The sequence below is a fragment of the Thamnophis elegans genome, chromosome 1, assembly GCF_009769535.1.
Source record: "Thamnophis elegans isolate rThaEle1 chromosome 1, rThaEle1.pri, whole genome shotgun sequence".
In the NCBI taxonomy this organism is placed as follows: domain Eukaryota; kingdom Metazoa; phylum Chordata; class Lepidosauria; order Squamata; family Colubridae; genus Thamnophis; species Thamnophis elegans.
Window position 1 is genome coordinate 58,681,650 of NC_045541.1, and position 15,486 is coordinate 58,697,135.

The 15,486-nt window shown below is 41.5% G+C and overlaps 1 protein-coding gene across 1 annotated transcript in view; it reads left to right on the forward strand.

The window, feature by feature from the left end:
- CNTNAP5 (contactin associated protein family member 5) overlaps positions 1-15,486 on the forward strand; it is a 434,775-nt gene that overhangs the window by 216,212 nt on the left and 203,077 nt on the right. The window contains exon 11 of the mRNA XM_032211804.1: positions 7,605-7,711. Coding sequence (XP_032067695.1) covers positions 7,605-7,711 — 107 coding nt within the window. The remainder of the gene's footprint in view (positions 1-7,604; positions 7,712-15,486) is intronic.

Below are 15,486 nucleotides of genomic sequence, written 5' to 3' on the forward strand. Positions count from 1 at the left end.
AATACGCCCAAAACCTGCATACCTGTACCCATACAAAAATACACACACACACACACACACACACACACACACACACACACACACACACAATTTAGTAGGGTAGAATGTATTATATCAGGAATATATGTTAATTCTGGAGATATATGTGACTTGTGTGTCTGGAATAGGATTCAAACCTAAATTGTGTTATTCAAGGTTTTCTCTTTTTACTCTCAGTTTAAGAAAATTATATTCTATTTTACAACCATGCCACTGAGGAAGGAACTTATTAGCATATGGTTTCAAATTATACCTTCAGAGCACCTTGAAGGCAAATTCCACAAAGTGCTTATATTTTTCCCATGTGGTAACGTGGTAATGGAGTTTTAAAGAGGCTTTTCTGAAGCTAATGGAAATACCAGGCCACTTAACTCTGCAGGATTTGGAGTCAATACAAATTAATTTATGATTGGGTATAAGGTGGGATGGACCAGTTTGGTGTAATGTTTAAAGTGCTGTGACCTAGAAACTGGGAAATGGTGAGTTCTAGTCTCACCTTACGCACGAAGCCAACTGAGTGATCTTGGGTCAGTCACTCTTTCTCAGCCCTAAAAATCAGGAAAGGGCACCAACAAGAAGGGCATTTGATCATGCTTGGTGGATGTGTATTAAGGCCACACATTTTTGGACTCAATTACATATAAAATATACAGAAGATATTAAAGGTATCCATATACAATCATTTCTTTTGAAACCAGACACTCTTTTGAGATTCATGAATAAGCAGCTTGAAAAAAATATAGAACTGTGTTTTTATATATGTTCATTGCAGCAAGAACAGTGAACCTTTTCACACAAACCTTTACCCACATTGGAGGAAGGGATAGTAAAGATGAGGGAACTTGTTGAAATGACCAAATTGTAATAGGAATAGGAATAGGAATAGGAATAGGAATAGGAATAGGAATAGGAATAGGAATAGGAATAGGAATAGAATAGAATAGAATACTTTATTTTCACTTTGAATGTGCAATAATTAGTGTACAGTAAAATGAAATTTTGTTGCATTCAGCTCTCAAAGAGTCACTTCCTCCAATATACACTACATAACCATGACAGAATAAATGAATGAATGAATGAATGAATGAATAAATGAATGAATGAATAAATAAATAAATAAATAAATAAATAATGCATTTTAATTAGAGACAGGACAATTTAACAATGATTGGAAACTTTTATAGATATTTTACAGGAAACGGGAAAAAATGATGATATAAAGTTTTCAAATTGAAGCCTTTATTGTCATTTTACATCATGTATACAATGAAATTGGTTTATCCTCTACTGGTGTAGTCCATACAAGAATACAAGACAACATGAGTAATATAAAGAATAATCCTTATATAAATAGTTAGAAAAAGAAACTAGTCATACGTTTCCATATGTACATCATATTCTGTGCAACATGTATATTACTCTGGTATATGATCTTTTTTCATGATATATACATATTACACACTACACTAGCACCAGTGAAATTTGTCATATTAATATGTTTGTGGTGCTATATTGTGTTTAGGAGTCTGACAGCCCATGCATAGAAACTGCTTTTAAACCTGTTGGTCCGGCTGGCTATACTTCTGTGTCTTCTGCCTGATGGTAAAAGTGAAAAAAGACACTGGCCAGGATGTCTTTGAGGATTAGAACAAAAATAATAGTTTACAGAGAAAATGTAAACAATGCTATAATCATAGAATAATAGGTTAACTTATATTTATACTTGTAACTGCTGTAAAAGAAAATTGAAAGTCACTTCTTTATATTTTTGTTCCTTTTCTTTGATTTTTTTAATCAGCTACCCTATGAATTGTCATATTCTAGGTACTAAGCAAGGCATTAACAGAATGACTGTCAGAAAGTTTTCCAAGTTATCATAAAATCCAACTGAATCCCAAAGGTGCTTTTTCAAAAGGCAACTGGACTTTGCTTCTCCTTGAAGATGTTTAGCTTCTCATCCAAGAAGCTTCTTCAGTTCCGATGAGGCTTCTTGGATGAGAAGTGAAATGTCGTCAACAACAGCAGCAACAGCAACAGCAGTTAGACTTATATACCGCTTCATAGGGCTTTCAGCCCTCTCTAAGCGGTTTACAGAGTCAGCATATTGCCCCCAACAACAATCCGGGTTCTCATTTTACCCACCTCGGAAGGATGGAAGGCTGAGTCAACCCTGAGCCAGTGAGATTTGAACAGCCGAACTGCTGAACTGCAGTCAGCTGAAGTAGCCTGCAGTGCTGCATTTAACCACTGCGCCACCTCGGCTCCTCAAGAGAAATAAAGTCCAGTTGCCTTTTGAAAAAGCACCTTTAGGACAATCATGACCTGGATGACTGAGAATCTCCATAGTTTGAGTTTGAGTTTGAGTTTCATTTTATTTATATGCCGCCCTATTCCCTGCGGGACTCAGGGCGGCGCACAAACTCGAAGGAGGGGAAGGGAAAAACACAAAAACTACAAAAGTACAGGGCATTTAAAAAACAACCAACAGCCAACTGGATCCCATCACTAAAACAAAACAAGGCAAAGTGAAGAAATAGCAGAGTGAAGCAGCATCTATTTTGTATTTTATACTTTTACAACAGACATTCAGGAGTGGAAAATTCACAAGAAAGTACATTTGAAATAATATTTTTGTGCCAGCATTTTTGTTTTTTTCGTACCATAGCCAACTTTGAAGAACACCCTGCAGGGCTATTTATTTATTTATTGAAGCCTTATTCTGAATTGGCTTTTATTTTTCACATGTCCCATTTTGTTCTTCTAAAATTGGGTCTGATTTTTTTTATTGGGAATAAGTGTTTTTAACTTCTAGTTTTAGCCATTATTGGTTTCATTAATATTTTATTGTTCTTTTTTTGTAAAAAAAAAAAAAAAAATATTGTGATTTTATACGTGAATCCTGCCTTGGGATGCTTTTTGCTCTAAATGGAATCTAAAAAGATTATAAGGAAAAAAATTATATTTCATATGCAACAATTTACAAAGTAATTATATCATTTTTTTGGCATCAGTCTAAGTTATTGCATATTTAGAAGGTAGAAGGCAATATATGTGTAATGTTATCTGAGCCCTAATTGTGTGAAGTCTAAGGGTGGCTTCAGGCAACCAAACCCAAAGCCTTTCATGTTTTACTCAAATCATTGGAGAGACCCCCCACCTTTTGCATATTGAGAGACAGATTAAATTTCCGTTCTTTGAAATCTGGGAAGTTCTTCTCAGAAAAGAAATAGGGTGGCATGGTACATGCTGGTCATAGTCATTATATCTTCATGCATGCTTGGATTTACTCTTTGGGTCACATCTCATGTACATTTGAATAGGAGGTAGATCAGACATACCATGTGTTAGTGGACCATAATTAGTAGACATGAATAGAAGTCCACTTTAGACTAAAGAGGCAGCCATTCATTTGTCAAGCCCAAAGAATCAAGAAAAACATGTCAAATTACTTCTGATTGGTTCTTTATTTATGGTTGTCTACAAACAGAATCATGCTGTCAGATGTGAGAGACCAAGTCCACAGGATAACGTGCTGTTGAATTGCTTTATTGCTAAAAAAAAATCCAAATGTGCAGGAATCTTTTCAACTCATGGTCAGCACCTGCTTGGAGTTAGATAAGGTTCAACATAATTCAAGGGGGTTGGACTGTTTGTGTACAAATTCTAAGCTTATCCTTTAATTTCACTCCTAGTGTCAGGGTTCTGATGGATGCCCTAATTAAATCATGAGCTTTGAGCCAAGCTTAAAAAGAAATCCAGTCATTTATTAGGAACTTCATGTCGGCACTTTCCCAAGTGAAGCCATCTCTGACCCTACTAATTTATGGCCCCAATCATGACCCTGTTTCCACCCTCACCTCAGGGTGTGGAATCACATTCCCCAACAGGGAAATTTCATGGGTTATAGAGATCACTCCTTTCCGGCCACTGTAAGTAACCATGGGATACAGCCTTGAGAGGGATAAGTCTGGAATGTGCACCTGTCTGGTGCCGTATTTGCTGCAGCATTATAGATAAGAAAAAAAAAGTTGATTTCTGCAGAAAACCCATTATCAAACATATTTGACATTAAAAAATATGTAGCACATCCAAGCCAATTGCACAATTGTATGGCTTTTTGCAACTTGAAATGTAAGTGAAGTGTTAACATCCCTTCAAAAAATAAAGAATATAAAACTGAATTTTATTACCCTCAAATATGAAAGTAATTGGAGAAAACAAGGAGTGCCAAAGAGATTGGAAACTGTGTATTAATAGCCATTGTCTTATTAAAAGATAACTTTAAATTTCATTGACGTATACTAGACAAATCTAATAAATTCTCAGGACTAGAGCTTAATGGAGGACTTGCAGAATCTAACACTTGGCAGTATACCACAATTAAGGAACACTGGTTCCACCATACTGATAATGATTGCTCCTAATTTGTTCTTTTAGCATGGACTTGGCTTCCATAAGGGTTAATTAGCCAGTACTCAGGATAAAAGCTAAGACTGCATAACTTCTGCATACAAATTTGATGCAAAAGAGATGTGTGTTTCAATAGCTATTTTCTTATTAAAAGATAACCTAAAATTTCTCTTAGGTGTACTGGACAAATCTAACAAGTTGTCTGTATGATTATATTGAACATTATGAAGGGGAAGTTAAAGAAAGATAAAAGGCAACTCAATCCTTGGAAAGGGAAGTCATGAAAAAGAGCCTCAAAAATAACCCAGCTACATCCCTCACATGCATTAAAAATAAATATATCCCTGAGGGCATATCTAAACTTTCCCCTAACTTTGGTTTGAACCTATATGTGTAACCATCCTTGAAGGACACTTCCATACAGTGAAGCTTTCCCCTATCTCCTGCCCACAACCACAACCAGTTAATTGACCATCTCTGATGTGGTTTCTTTAACCTCTCAATACATGCCTTGCTCTTTTCACGACATGGCTGTGACCATGTGATAATGCAGCAGTTCATATTAGCTTCTTTCAGCTTCTGTGGGTATATCCTATCCTCTCCAGTTGCTGACAACTTTGCTCCATGGTTATTTTAGTTTTTGCTGCTTCCTGGCATGAAACCAGGAGAAGAGCAGCAGCACCAACATTTCTAGAAACACCCATGAACCAGGGTATCTCTAAAGGCTTAGATATATTCTGATCTACTCCTTTATCTACTAAAACCAAGGCTGCTAGAGAAACAACCTCTCTATATCACTAAGAAAGTAGTAGGCCAGGAGCTTTCTAAGTGCTAGATCACATTACAGAAAGTTGCCGGAGCTGGATGTCAGGTCCCATAGATCTCTATCAGGACCTTGCCATACTGGTGGGAGGGAGGATAATTGGGGATATACATGCGTGGGGTTTTCTTTGTCCCTTTTCTCTGCTTTGATGTACTTTTGGGGATGCTGTGAGGGGGGAAAGAATGTGCCTTGGGCCATCTGTTTTGTCTCACTACTGGAGGAGCAAGATTGTGGCACCCAGGAACTGCCTGTTATCACCTTTTCATCCCAAAGTTATTACAACATCTTTGCATCTTGGGATTGGCTCAAAGATGAACTGGACATCAAAAGGAGCTGCTTAAGCAAACGCTCCAGTGCACGAAATTCAGATTCTGCCTACACACACTCTACTATCACTGTCTTCCAATAAAAGTTTATTTTGAAATGCCGTTCATTTCAAGAGTTCTGCTTTCTTGAAGAGACTGTTCTGACCCAGCTCCCCAAACATGACAAACCCTCTGATGTGAACTCAGAAGATTCCTTTATTCGGAATGCTAGCAGCCCCGGCAAAAAGTTTATCTCACGGGCTAACAAGTCCAGGTGGAAGCTGTCTGTTACACCTATACATCTCCGTCCTCTGCCTTTTATCCCCCAGAGCTAGGGTGAGGCCTCATTAGCAGTAGTGACTCTTCCTTTAGCCCACAGCTTTCCACTGCTCTCCCCTTCTCTGCCTTCTGCACAGCTCTGCATCAGGCACTGAACCCAGTTGTTCCTCTTCTTCATCAACCACCTCCAGACCTGGCAGCTTTTGACTCTCCATCTGAGGGCTGATGGATGGCCTGGACTCTGCCTCTGTCTCCCTCTTTCTGCCAGCTCCATTCCCTCTTTCCCCTCAGAGCTCCCAGGTTGCCCTGATGCTGATCCGGACTCCCATGCCTTCTCCTCCTCATTATCTTATTTGGCTGATGGAGCGACCGGTGGCTGACAGGCTACAACAGAGACTTGCAACCTTACACTGGAACCTTACACTGGAAACCATCTGTTTGCTTTAGCAATAACAGCACAGTTGCTATTGAAAAAAGTGTTGGTGTAGTTTAGCTCCTTCAGTAATAATATTAGCACCACAATTGTAGACCAGACCTCTAAAGTAAACCAGAAAGGTTCTGATAGAAGGCAATTGTCAAGATTTACTTCCCTCCATAGTCTTCACTATATTATGGGGAGCGATTGGTAGATATTTTTTTTGCCAGCTGCAAAATCCATCAATTATGAATCTTAAAGTATTGCACAGCTCATGTTTTCTAGCCTTGTTACTAAGTAGGGACTGGCTACGTAGGCAGAGCACACTTATATAGTATACTTTTTATCGGCTCATGAAACTGGCTATGGATATGTTCCCTTTGTGTTTCAAATCCTTACCAGAAAATAACTGGACCAAAATTGTATCCACTTATATTTCAGGAACATTTATTATTAGGTTTAAATTAGCTGGGGAAATCCAGTTTGAGCAGTATAACTAAATGCAAAGAGTAGAATATGTGACCATGTTCATATAGCAATAGCACTTAGATGTATATACCACTTTACAGTGCTTTTACAGCCCTGTCTAAGTGGTTTACAGAATCAGCCTATTGCCCCAACAATATGGGTCCTCATTTACCAACTTCAGAAGGATGGAAGGCTGAGTCAACTTAGAGCCAATGAGATTTGAACTGCCGAACTGCTGGCAACAGGCAGTCAGCAGAACCACTGCACCACCATGGAGCTGAACTGCGCTCTTTAGTGTTTTGTTATCTTCCTACCTTTTGCTGTGTTTCTATGCTTTCATTGTGAAAATATAAAGGCTAAAGAATGAGGAAGCATTCTAATCATAATATGATTCTTTTAAAAAAAAGTCCTTTTACTCATAGACCATTTGTGCTTGTACAGAGTAAATATGTAGTTAGATACTGATATGATCAACTGAAATTACAGTGAAAATTGAAAAAAAGTAATATTAAAAAGAAGTCTTGTTAAAAGGTTGTGCGCTACTTTTCACTTGATATCCATTTCTCTTATCTGAAAGTAGAATAAAATATGCATTATTGTTGCTTGGATACTGAAGAAAAGTGGCTCTCTACTCTCAAACCATTGCCCTGTATTTTAGTATCAATTTGGGCTCCCTTCTGAATTATAAGTTCCCTGCAAGCTGTTTTTCTAAAAGTATTTTTTTAAGCTAAGAACAGAGTTAAAGTAATTTTCCCCATTTCTATGCCAAATATAGAAGTTTAGAGAAATGTAAAGCAAAAAAGTTATTTGTTTCCCCATCTGCTAAAACTAAAGTTCCTTGTTTTATTGGTGTCTTCCCAATTAGATGTTTACCAAACTATTGTGAACATGGAGGAAAGTGTTCCCAATCTTGGACAACATTCTTCTGTGATTGTAATGAAACTGGTTACACTGGAACCACCTGCCATAACTGTAAGTAGATTGCATTGTTGGGTGCATATGAACATTTGGGAATATTTACAAATTGGAGAAAAATAGATTTCTTGTACCCTTTTTAAAACTATTTGTAAATGGGTACAAATTTCAGTTTGATTAAGAAACTACATAGGAAGTGAAATAGGTCGGCCTCTTCTGATGACAAGGGAAGAAATGTATAAACTGACATTCCTCACAGCGGAAAGAAGTAAACTCTAAAGATGTTTAGCAGTTTGGATTCATCTGACAATTATCTGGTGTCAAAGTAAATCCATTTTAATAAGTAGGTAATGGTGCTTTTGTAGTCTTGTAACTAGATAGATCTGGATAATGTTGATTATCTGAATTTATTTTAATTATGATTTAAATTGCTATGATTGCTTTGGTTGTCTTGAGCTATTCCAGAATAGGAAAAATGTGCCCTATGGATTCTCCTAGACCAATCAGTGATATTCTACAACCCTGACCTCTTGAATTGGATGGTTGAATGATCTTGATTGCATATTTTTACTTTAATCAATATCCAGAAACTGATTCTGGGGCCTCCTGTTCAACACCTAGGCCTGTGATGGCGAACCTACATGTCAGATGTGGCATGCAGAGCCCTCTCTGTGGGCAGACATGCCATCACCAGCTGCTTTTTTGGATTCCATCACATGCATGCGCCCTGGACAGCTACTCTCTTCTGGATTCTGGCTTGCTCATGTGTGCCGGCCAGCTGGTCTTTGCACAAAGACCAGATGTCCAGTGGCATGTGGGTGCCGGAACCCAGAAGAGCAGCTGGCTGCCATGTCCAAGTGCACCATCCAGCTGCTCTCTTTCGGGTTCCGGCACACTGGTATGTGTAAGGTGACCAGATTTTCAGATTGGTAAAGAGGGACACCATTGACGGGGAGGGGGGGGTTGATTAAAAATTTTATATTTTGTCAAAAGGTCACCCCAGGACACTGAAACCATCATAAATACGAATCTGTTGTCAAACAAAATTTTGATCACTTGACCATGAGGATGCTGCAACGGTTGCTAAGTGTGAAAATGGTCATCAGACACTTTTTTCAATGCCATTGTAACTTTGGTCACTAAATGTTTTCCCCCTCCTTGAGACACCTCACTTCTTCCTTCATTCCTCTTGCTTATCTACCTTCACCTTATCCATCTTCTGCTCTTTCCTTCTCTTCCTTCCTTTCTACTTCCATCCTCTCTTCTTTCCTCACTCACTCCCTTCCTCCTTTTCTCTTCCTTCCTCCTTCCATTCTTTCAACTTCCTTTCTTTTGCCTATCTACCTTCTCTGTCTTTCTGCTCTTTCCATTTCTCTCTTCCTCTTCGCTTCTGTTCCTTCCTCCTTCCATCCTTTTACCTTCCCTCCTTCTTATTTCTTCCTTCTTCCTTCCTTCTGCCTATCTACCTTCACCTTCTCTGTCTTTCTGCTCTTTCCCTGTCTTCCCCTTTCCTCCCTCCCTCCCTTCTTTCCTTTCTAGTTCCATCTTTTCTTCTTTCCTCTCTCCCTCCCTTTTTCTTTCTTTCTTCCTTCCTCCTTCCTCTTGCCTATCAACTTCATCCTCCTTGTCTTTCTGCTCTTTCCCTTTCTTCCCCTTTTCTTCCTACCTCCTTCCCTCTTTTCTCCCTCCCTTCTTTTTCTTCCTTTCTTCTTCCATCTTCCTCCTTCTCCTTCCTCCTTCTTTCTCCTTCCTTCCATCTTTTCTCCTTCCATCTTCTCCCCCTCCCTTCTTCTTTTCCTTCCCCCCTCCCTCCTTCCTTCCTCTCCTTCCCACTCTCTCCTTGGGAGGGGTTGGGGGTGGGGATGGCAGCAGAGACCAAGTCAGAAAATCTTATTAAAACTTTCCTATTTGTTGGATTGCCTTGCTGCAAACCTATAAACCAAATCAGGGGAACATTTTGCAACCGAGGGTGCTGCAAGGAGAGGTAGCCCTGCCCCAGTTTTGCAAGGAATGAGAAACGGTGCTTTAAACCGAAGCAACTGCAATCGGAACCGCAGACAGGGAAAGAAAGAAAGAAAGATCCTTGTAGCACAAAACCCACCTTTGCATGGTTGTGAGAACATAAACAAAACAAAAAAAAGCACAGCGTCCCTCTGCCCTCTGAATGGGACTCAGCGTGACTCCGAGCCGGGCGGGGAGATAAGCACCTTCATTTGCATTCTCTGCGACCATGATGCTTTGCAAGGAACATTTCCCCGGGCTTTTTGCAGATTTTTCCTTTTGTGCTTAAAAAAAGAGAACGGGACTTCTTTAAAACGCCACAGGGCTTTCAGCCTCACAAAAATGCAACCTCTTCCTTCGTCCTCCTCCTCCTCCATCACTAACAGCTGGGGGCTCAGAAATCAGAGTGAAAAGCCAGTCCTCCATCTCTTCCCTCTTCCTGGATTCACTCCGAAGTTTTAAATCTCCCTTCTGTGCATAAACACTCCCTCCCTCCCTTTCTCTCTCTCTCTCTCTCTCTCTCTCTCTCTCTCTCTCTCTCTCTCTCTGTATCTGTTTGTCTCTCACTCTCTGTGTGGCTCTTTGCCTCTATCTCCCTCCCTCCCTCTCTCTGTCTCTCTCTCTGTCATTCTGTGTGTGTGTGTGTCTCTCTCTGTCTCTCCTCCCTTCCTGTGTGTGTGTGTATGTGTGTGGGGTATCCCTGCCACCGCGGATGGGCTCCGGACTAGTGGAGCCTCCTCTTCCTCCTTTTTAACCAGGTGATCTTCGGCTGCTGCACAATCCCAAGGGCACGCGCTGCCCGGTTTGCTAAATCCGGTGCGGCTTCAGAGAAAGAAGGCGTGCGAGAAAGCCCCCCCCCCCATCCCCGCTGCCTGAACATTTGAATGAAGGAGGCTGCAGGCTTCTTTGTCCTCAGCTATGCAATTTTCTTTCGTTCTCTGCTGCCCGAACGAGTGAATGAGGCAGAGAGAGAATGAAAGGAGATTGTGTCCCTTCTGTCTCCCCGTTGCTCAGAAAAGCAACTGTGGGAAGGTCTTTTGGTGGCGGCAGGTGTCCTAGAACCTGCCTGCTAGCAAAGGACCTTCCCAGAGTTGCTTTTCTGAGCAATGGGGAGACAGAAGGGACAAAATACCGGCCGGCTGGGACGGGTATACACAATGATGCCAGACCAAGATTCCTCCACAATCCCCAGGAAGAGGCAGAGAAGCGAAAAGCAGCCACAGCATCGGCGGGTGGAAAGAGGAAAGGAAGCTGCAGCCGAAGGGGGAGATGCTCACTACGGTTCCCTGCTAGAAGCCGCCAAGGGCTGCGTCCACCGCTCGTGGCTTCCAGGCGCCGTTTGGCAACAGGAGGCCAGTAACCACCGCAGCAGCAACATATTCCCTTGGCAAAGGGAGATGCAACTCCCAAGCGGCTGGTCTGCACGTGCACACACACACACGGCCCCGCACACTCCCTTCCCTTCCACGGCTGGCTCCCTTCCCTAAATCCCTAAAGGCTCCGCTTCGTGGGAGCCAGTACTATCGCCCGCTTTCCTTCTCTCTCCATTATGCTCCGAGCTCCGCCTACCACACAACACTGTGACCTTTCCTCTGACAGAAATGTAAATTTTTAGGGAAGGAAGCGCGGAGTGATGGTCTCGGCCAATCGGACCTTCCTGGCCGCCTTTGCCGTTTCCAGCCTCGGTGCAGGGGTAAATGTGGTGCCCTTGCAGCAGCTCCTCCACCCCCCCGCCCTTCCCCCACCTGCAGCCCCCCCTGCCTGTGGGTGGGTGTCTCCCGGGGGAGCCCGGCTCGTTTCTCCTGCGCAGGAGTTGTCGGCGGGCGCGGATGTGCTTTGTTTGCGGTGGGCATGCGGCGCTCTTGCTCCACTGGGCTCCTGGTTCCCTCCCTTCAGCCCCGTTCAGACAAGCTCTTTGGCTGCGTTTGCTTTGACAGAAATCACTGCAGCCCCAAGTGCGCCGATCTCGGCGTTTTTCGCATCGGGGCGTGCTGCAAGAAGAGGGAGTGAGTGAAGACCTTTTCTAGGTCCACAAAGGACTTCCCAAGACTTGCTTTGCAGCAATCCAGACTCCCTCCCTCCCTCTTGCAGCCCGCCCCATGCGAATTCCTCCCCCTCCCAGCACCTTCTCCCGGGTTTCTCTCTCAGGGAGGGAGGCCACGGGTGGTAGTAGCCGCCGTGGTCTGGCTTTCCCTCCCCCCGCCCCGCCTCCTCCACTAGCCTTTGTCCCTCCACAGTAGGGTGGCTGGGGGGAGGAGACGGCCCGCCCGCCCAACTCCGCAAAGGGGGAGAAGGAGAGGAGGGCCGTCTCCTCCCCCCAGCCGCCCTACTGTGGAGGGACAAAGGCTAGTGGAGGAGGCGGGGTGGGGGGGAAGCCAGACTCCCTAGGGAAGTTCTTCCCTTGCTAAAGGCCGCCGCCGCCCATCTGAAGCGGCGAAGCCTCCCGATTCCCACCGGTTTCTCACCAGTGAAGCAGCAGAAGCAAACGGCAAAGGCGAAATGAAATGGAGACTCGTGCGGCGTGCTTAAGCAGACTCCAGCCAATCAGTGAGCTGTCTGGGATGCCGCGTGCTTAAAGTTTTCCCTCCCAGCCAGCTCACTGATTGGCTGGAGTCCAAGACAATCAGTGAGCGGCAGGCTGGGCTGGTTTAGATTTTTAGTGTAGAATAGAATAGATGGGGGAACGGAACGAGCGAGCTAGCGGCAGCTGATGGGCGGGGGAGCCAGCGAGCGCCAAAATAAAGCGGGGTTTTTTGAGAACGCGAGAAAAATTATGAAAACGCATGCCTGTCCCGCCAGATGCGGGACGTCTGGTCACCCTAGGTATGTGCACACACTCCAGTTTTGGCACTCAGTGCCGAAAAGGTTAACCATCACTGACCTAGGCCATTGATCCATAATGTCTTAGAATTCCATATTTTATCACTTGTTGTTTAATATTTATATGAAGCCAGTGGCAAAGGTCATTCAGAGTTTTGGAGTGCACTGCTATTGGTATACCAGTGACAGAAAACTCTAGTCTTCCACATTATCTCATTTCAGAAATGGGCTGACATGAAATCCAAATATGAATAGAAATCTTGTTTTGAGGCCAGTTTTCAATGAAACTACACTTTCTGCAAAAGAACTGGTCTATAGCCTGGGAACTCCAGCTGTCATTGGATTTTCAACTTACAATTGTGATAAGGATAAGTGCACTTGTATATTTGGTGCTGCTCTTTCTGAAATAGTCAGATTGGCAACAATTGTTTGCACCTTGGTTGCAATCTATCTTGCGACAGCAGTAAATTTTATATAGGCCTATACCCTTGAATATGGTATATTTGGAAGATAAATCTGATGCCAAATGTGTTGCCTAGTCTGTTAACCAGTGCAAGGTGTAGAGATCACATGATAGTATGTGGCTGAAGTATGTGCAGTATTGTAGTTCCTAAATAACATGGTGATTGAATGAATAGCTGAGGAATGATGAATAGGAACTTTCCCAGTTTACAGAAAAGTATTGCAGGAGAATCTCTTTCATAAACCTGTTGATATGTACACAGGAGAGGACCAGAGGTGGTATTCTGCCAGTTCTGACCAGTTTACCGGAACCGGTAGTGGAAATTGCAGGTGGCCCCATCCACCCATCCTGGTTCTACAGCATCCCATTTAGGCTCTTTTTAAAGGCAAAGCACATGTGTGAAAGGCGGAGCACATGCACAGAAGTGGCACATGTAAGCAAAGAGAGAGCATGGACACTCATGTTTGCAAACCGGTAGGGAAGGTAAATGAATACCACCCAGTGCTCGGAAGCGCAGAAGCCTTAAAGGAGCTCGGGCAGGTGGGTGGGCCCTCCGGAGAACGGTATCCAGTCCCTCCGGAGAACGGTATCCAGTGCTCCGGGCAGCCTCTGGTATTCCCATACCAGGGCATACCATCTGCAACCCACCACTGATACCACCCCTGGAGAGAACCATCACCTGAGTTGTCTCTTCTGATTGAGGAAGACATACTTTTTCTTAAAATAGTCTAAATCTGGAAAAGATAAAGCAATGCTGTAGTGACATCACTTGAATGTCAGGCACAAGGGACAAGAACACTCTGTGAATATGTCAAAGTAGTTACCTCATTGCTCATCACCGATATTAAAAGATTCTCACCAGATTGGCTGCATTTCCTTGGGAACAAGCAGAAAAGGCTTTCCTAATCTGAACTATGATGTTTCCTCCCTAGAGTGATTTCACATTGGGACATCATTTAACTCCCTCTTCCCATTCAGATGGTGACTCCACCACACTGCAGGATGACAAGGCCAGAATCTTGAGCACATTTTCCATTGTGTGTTAAGTATGGAAGCACACATTTCATAACTAAGTTAAAATATAGTTATGCACATTTTTGATAGTTGTGGCATTCAGAATATACAGAGAAAGGGACTCATGATTTATTTTTATTTTTATTTATTATCTCCAAAGATTTCTTGTTAACCTATACATTGCCCAAACCTGATCTCCATAATAATGTTTGTTTGTTTGTTTGTTTGCTTGCTTCTCAGTTTTTCTCTATCTTCAATAGATGTTTCTTTTTTCTACTATTTTAGTGTTGTAAAGAAATATCCTAGCCCTTACATTTTAAATTTTCCAGCATATACAAATATCTAGCCAGGAGATATTTAATAAAAATTATTACAATTTTGATATCTGACTCAGTACATGCTAAATAGTGTGGATACAAGAAATATTTCTTAACAAGCTTTCTGTAATGCCAGAGGGACAGATAAAATAAAAATAAAAAAGATAGTAAGCAAGAAATTTCTGGCAATTTCCAGCATAATATATGCAGAATATTAAAGTTATATCATAAATGGAAACTTCATTCCACAGGAAACATCAAAATTTGAGCATCCATGTTGGCTTCATGTTTAAATGAAATACTTAAATGCAGGAATATTCAGATAGACTGAACTTTCTGCTTTGCTAAATGTCCTTTAAAACATTAAAATACTTTGGATTTCTTAAAAGAAATTCTGAATGTTGCCCCTACATTTCTAAATTTGAATATGAATAAAGAAAATGTTATGATTTCCATCCAACAGAAATGTAAATTTGTTGAATGAGAATTAGATCAATTATATCCCTAAACATCCTGATTATTAAAATTAAACTATTTCTAAAAGAATAGCTTTTCATGTGTTTTATTTAATATCATGTTACTTATTGGGTGTTTAGCAATGTAACAGTGAAAACAAGTATTTTTCCTGACTATTATTTCATGAATACAAGTCATTCTAATGAGGCATTAGATAACTATGAAAGACCCTGGAAGAATAGAAAAACAAACATCTGCTTGAATTATCTTTTTAGAGATTATTTGCTGTCTTTAAAATTAATTTTAATAATGACAATTATAATTCAATATTATAACATATTAGGTTGTTGCTACACATATTCCCATTAATCACCTGCAATCTGATGATTTCAAAAAGGGATGAAACAATGAAATGCAGACTTCAGTTTTTATGTTCACATTACCTGGGATCATTTAGCTTTTGCTTGATTTGTAGAGTCAAAAGAACAAGTTTTCTGCTTTTTGAGTTTTGCCATCAGAGGATAGGTTTCATGTGTCACTTGCTCTTTTAAAGATAGAGAGGTACCATTCACCTTGAAAAAAGTGATGATGCAGTTCTGTTGAAGAAGTTATCATTCAATTTAGGCAACATCCTAGATGCAATGTATACTTTCCATTCAGGATTCAGACCTAGTCATGAAATCAAATTTGTATTAATTGGTAAATCTGAATGGAAAGGATGAGTCATTCCTAGTTCTGTTGACCTCTCATTTAATACTAAA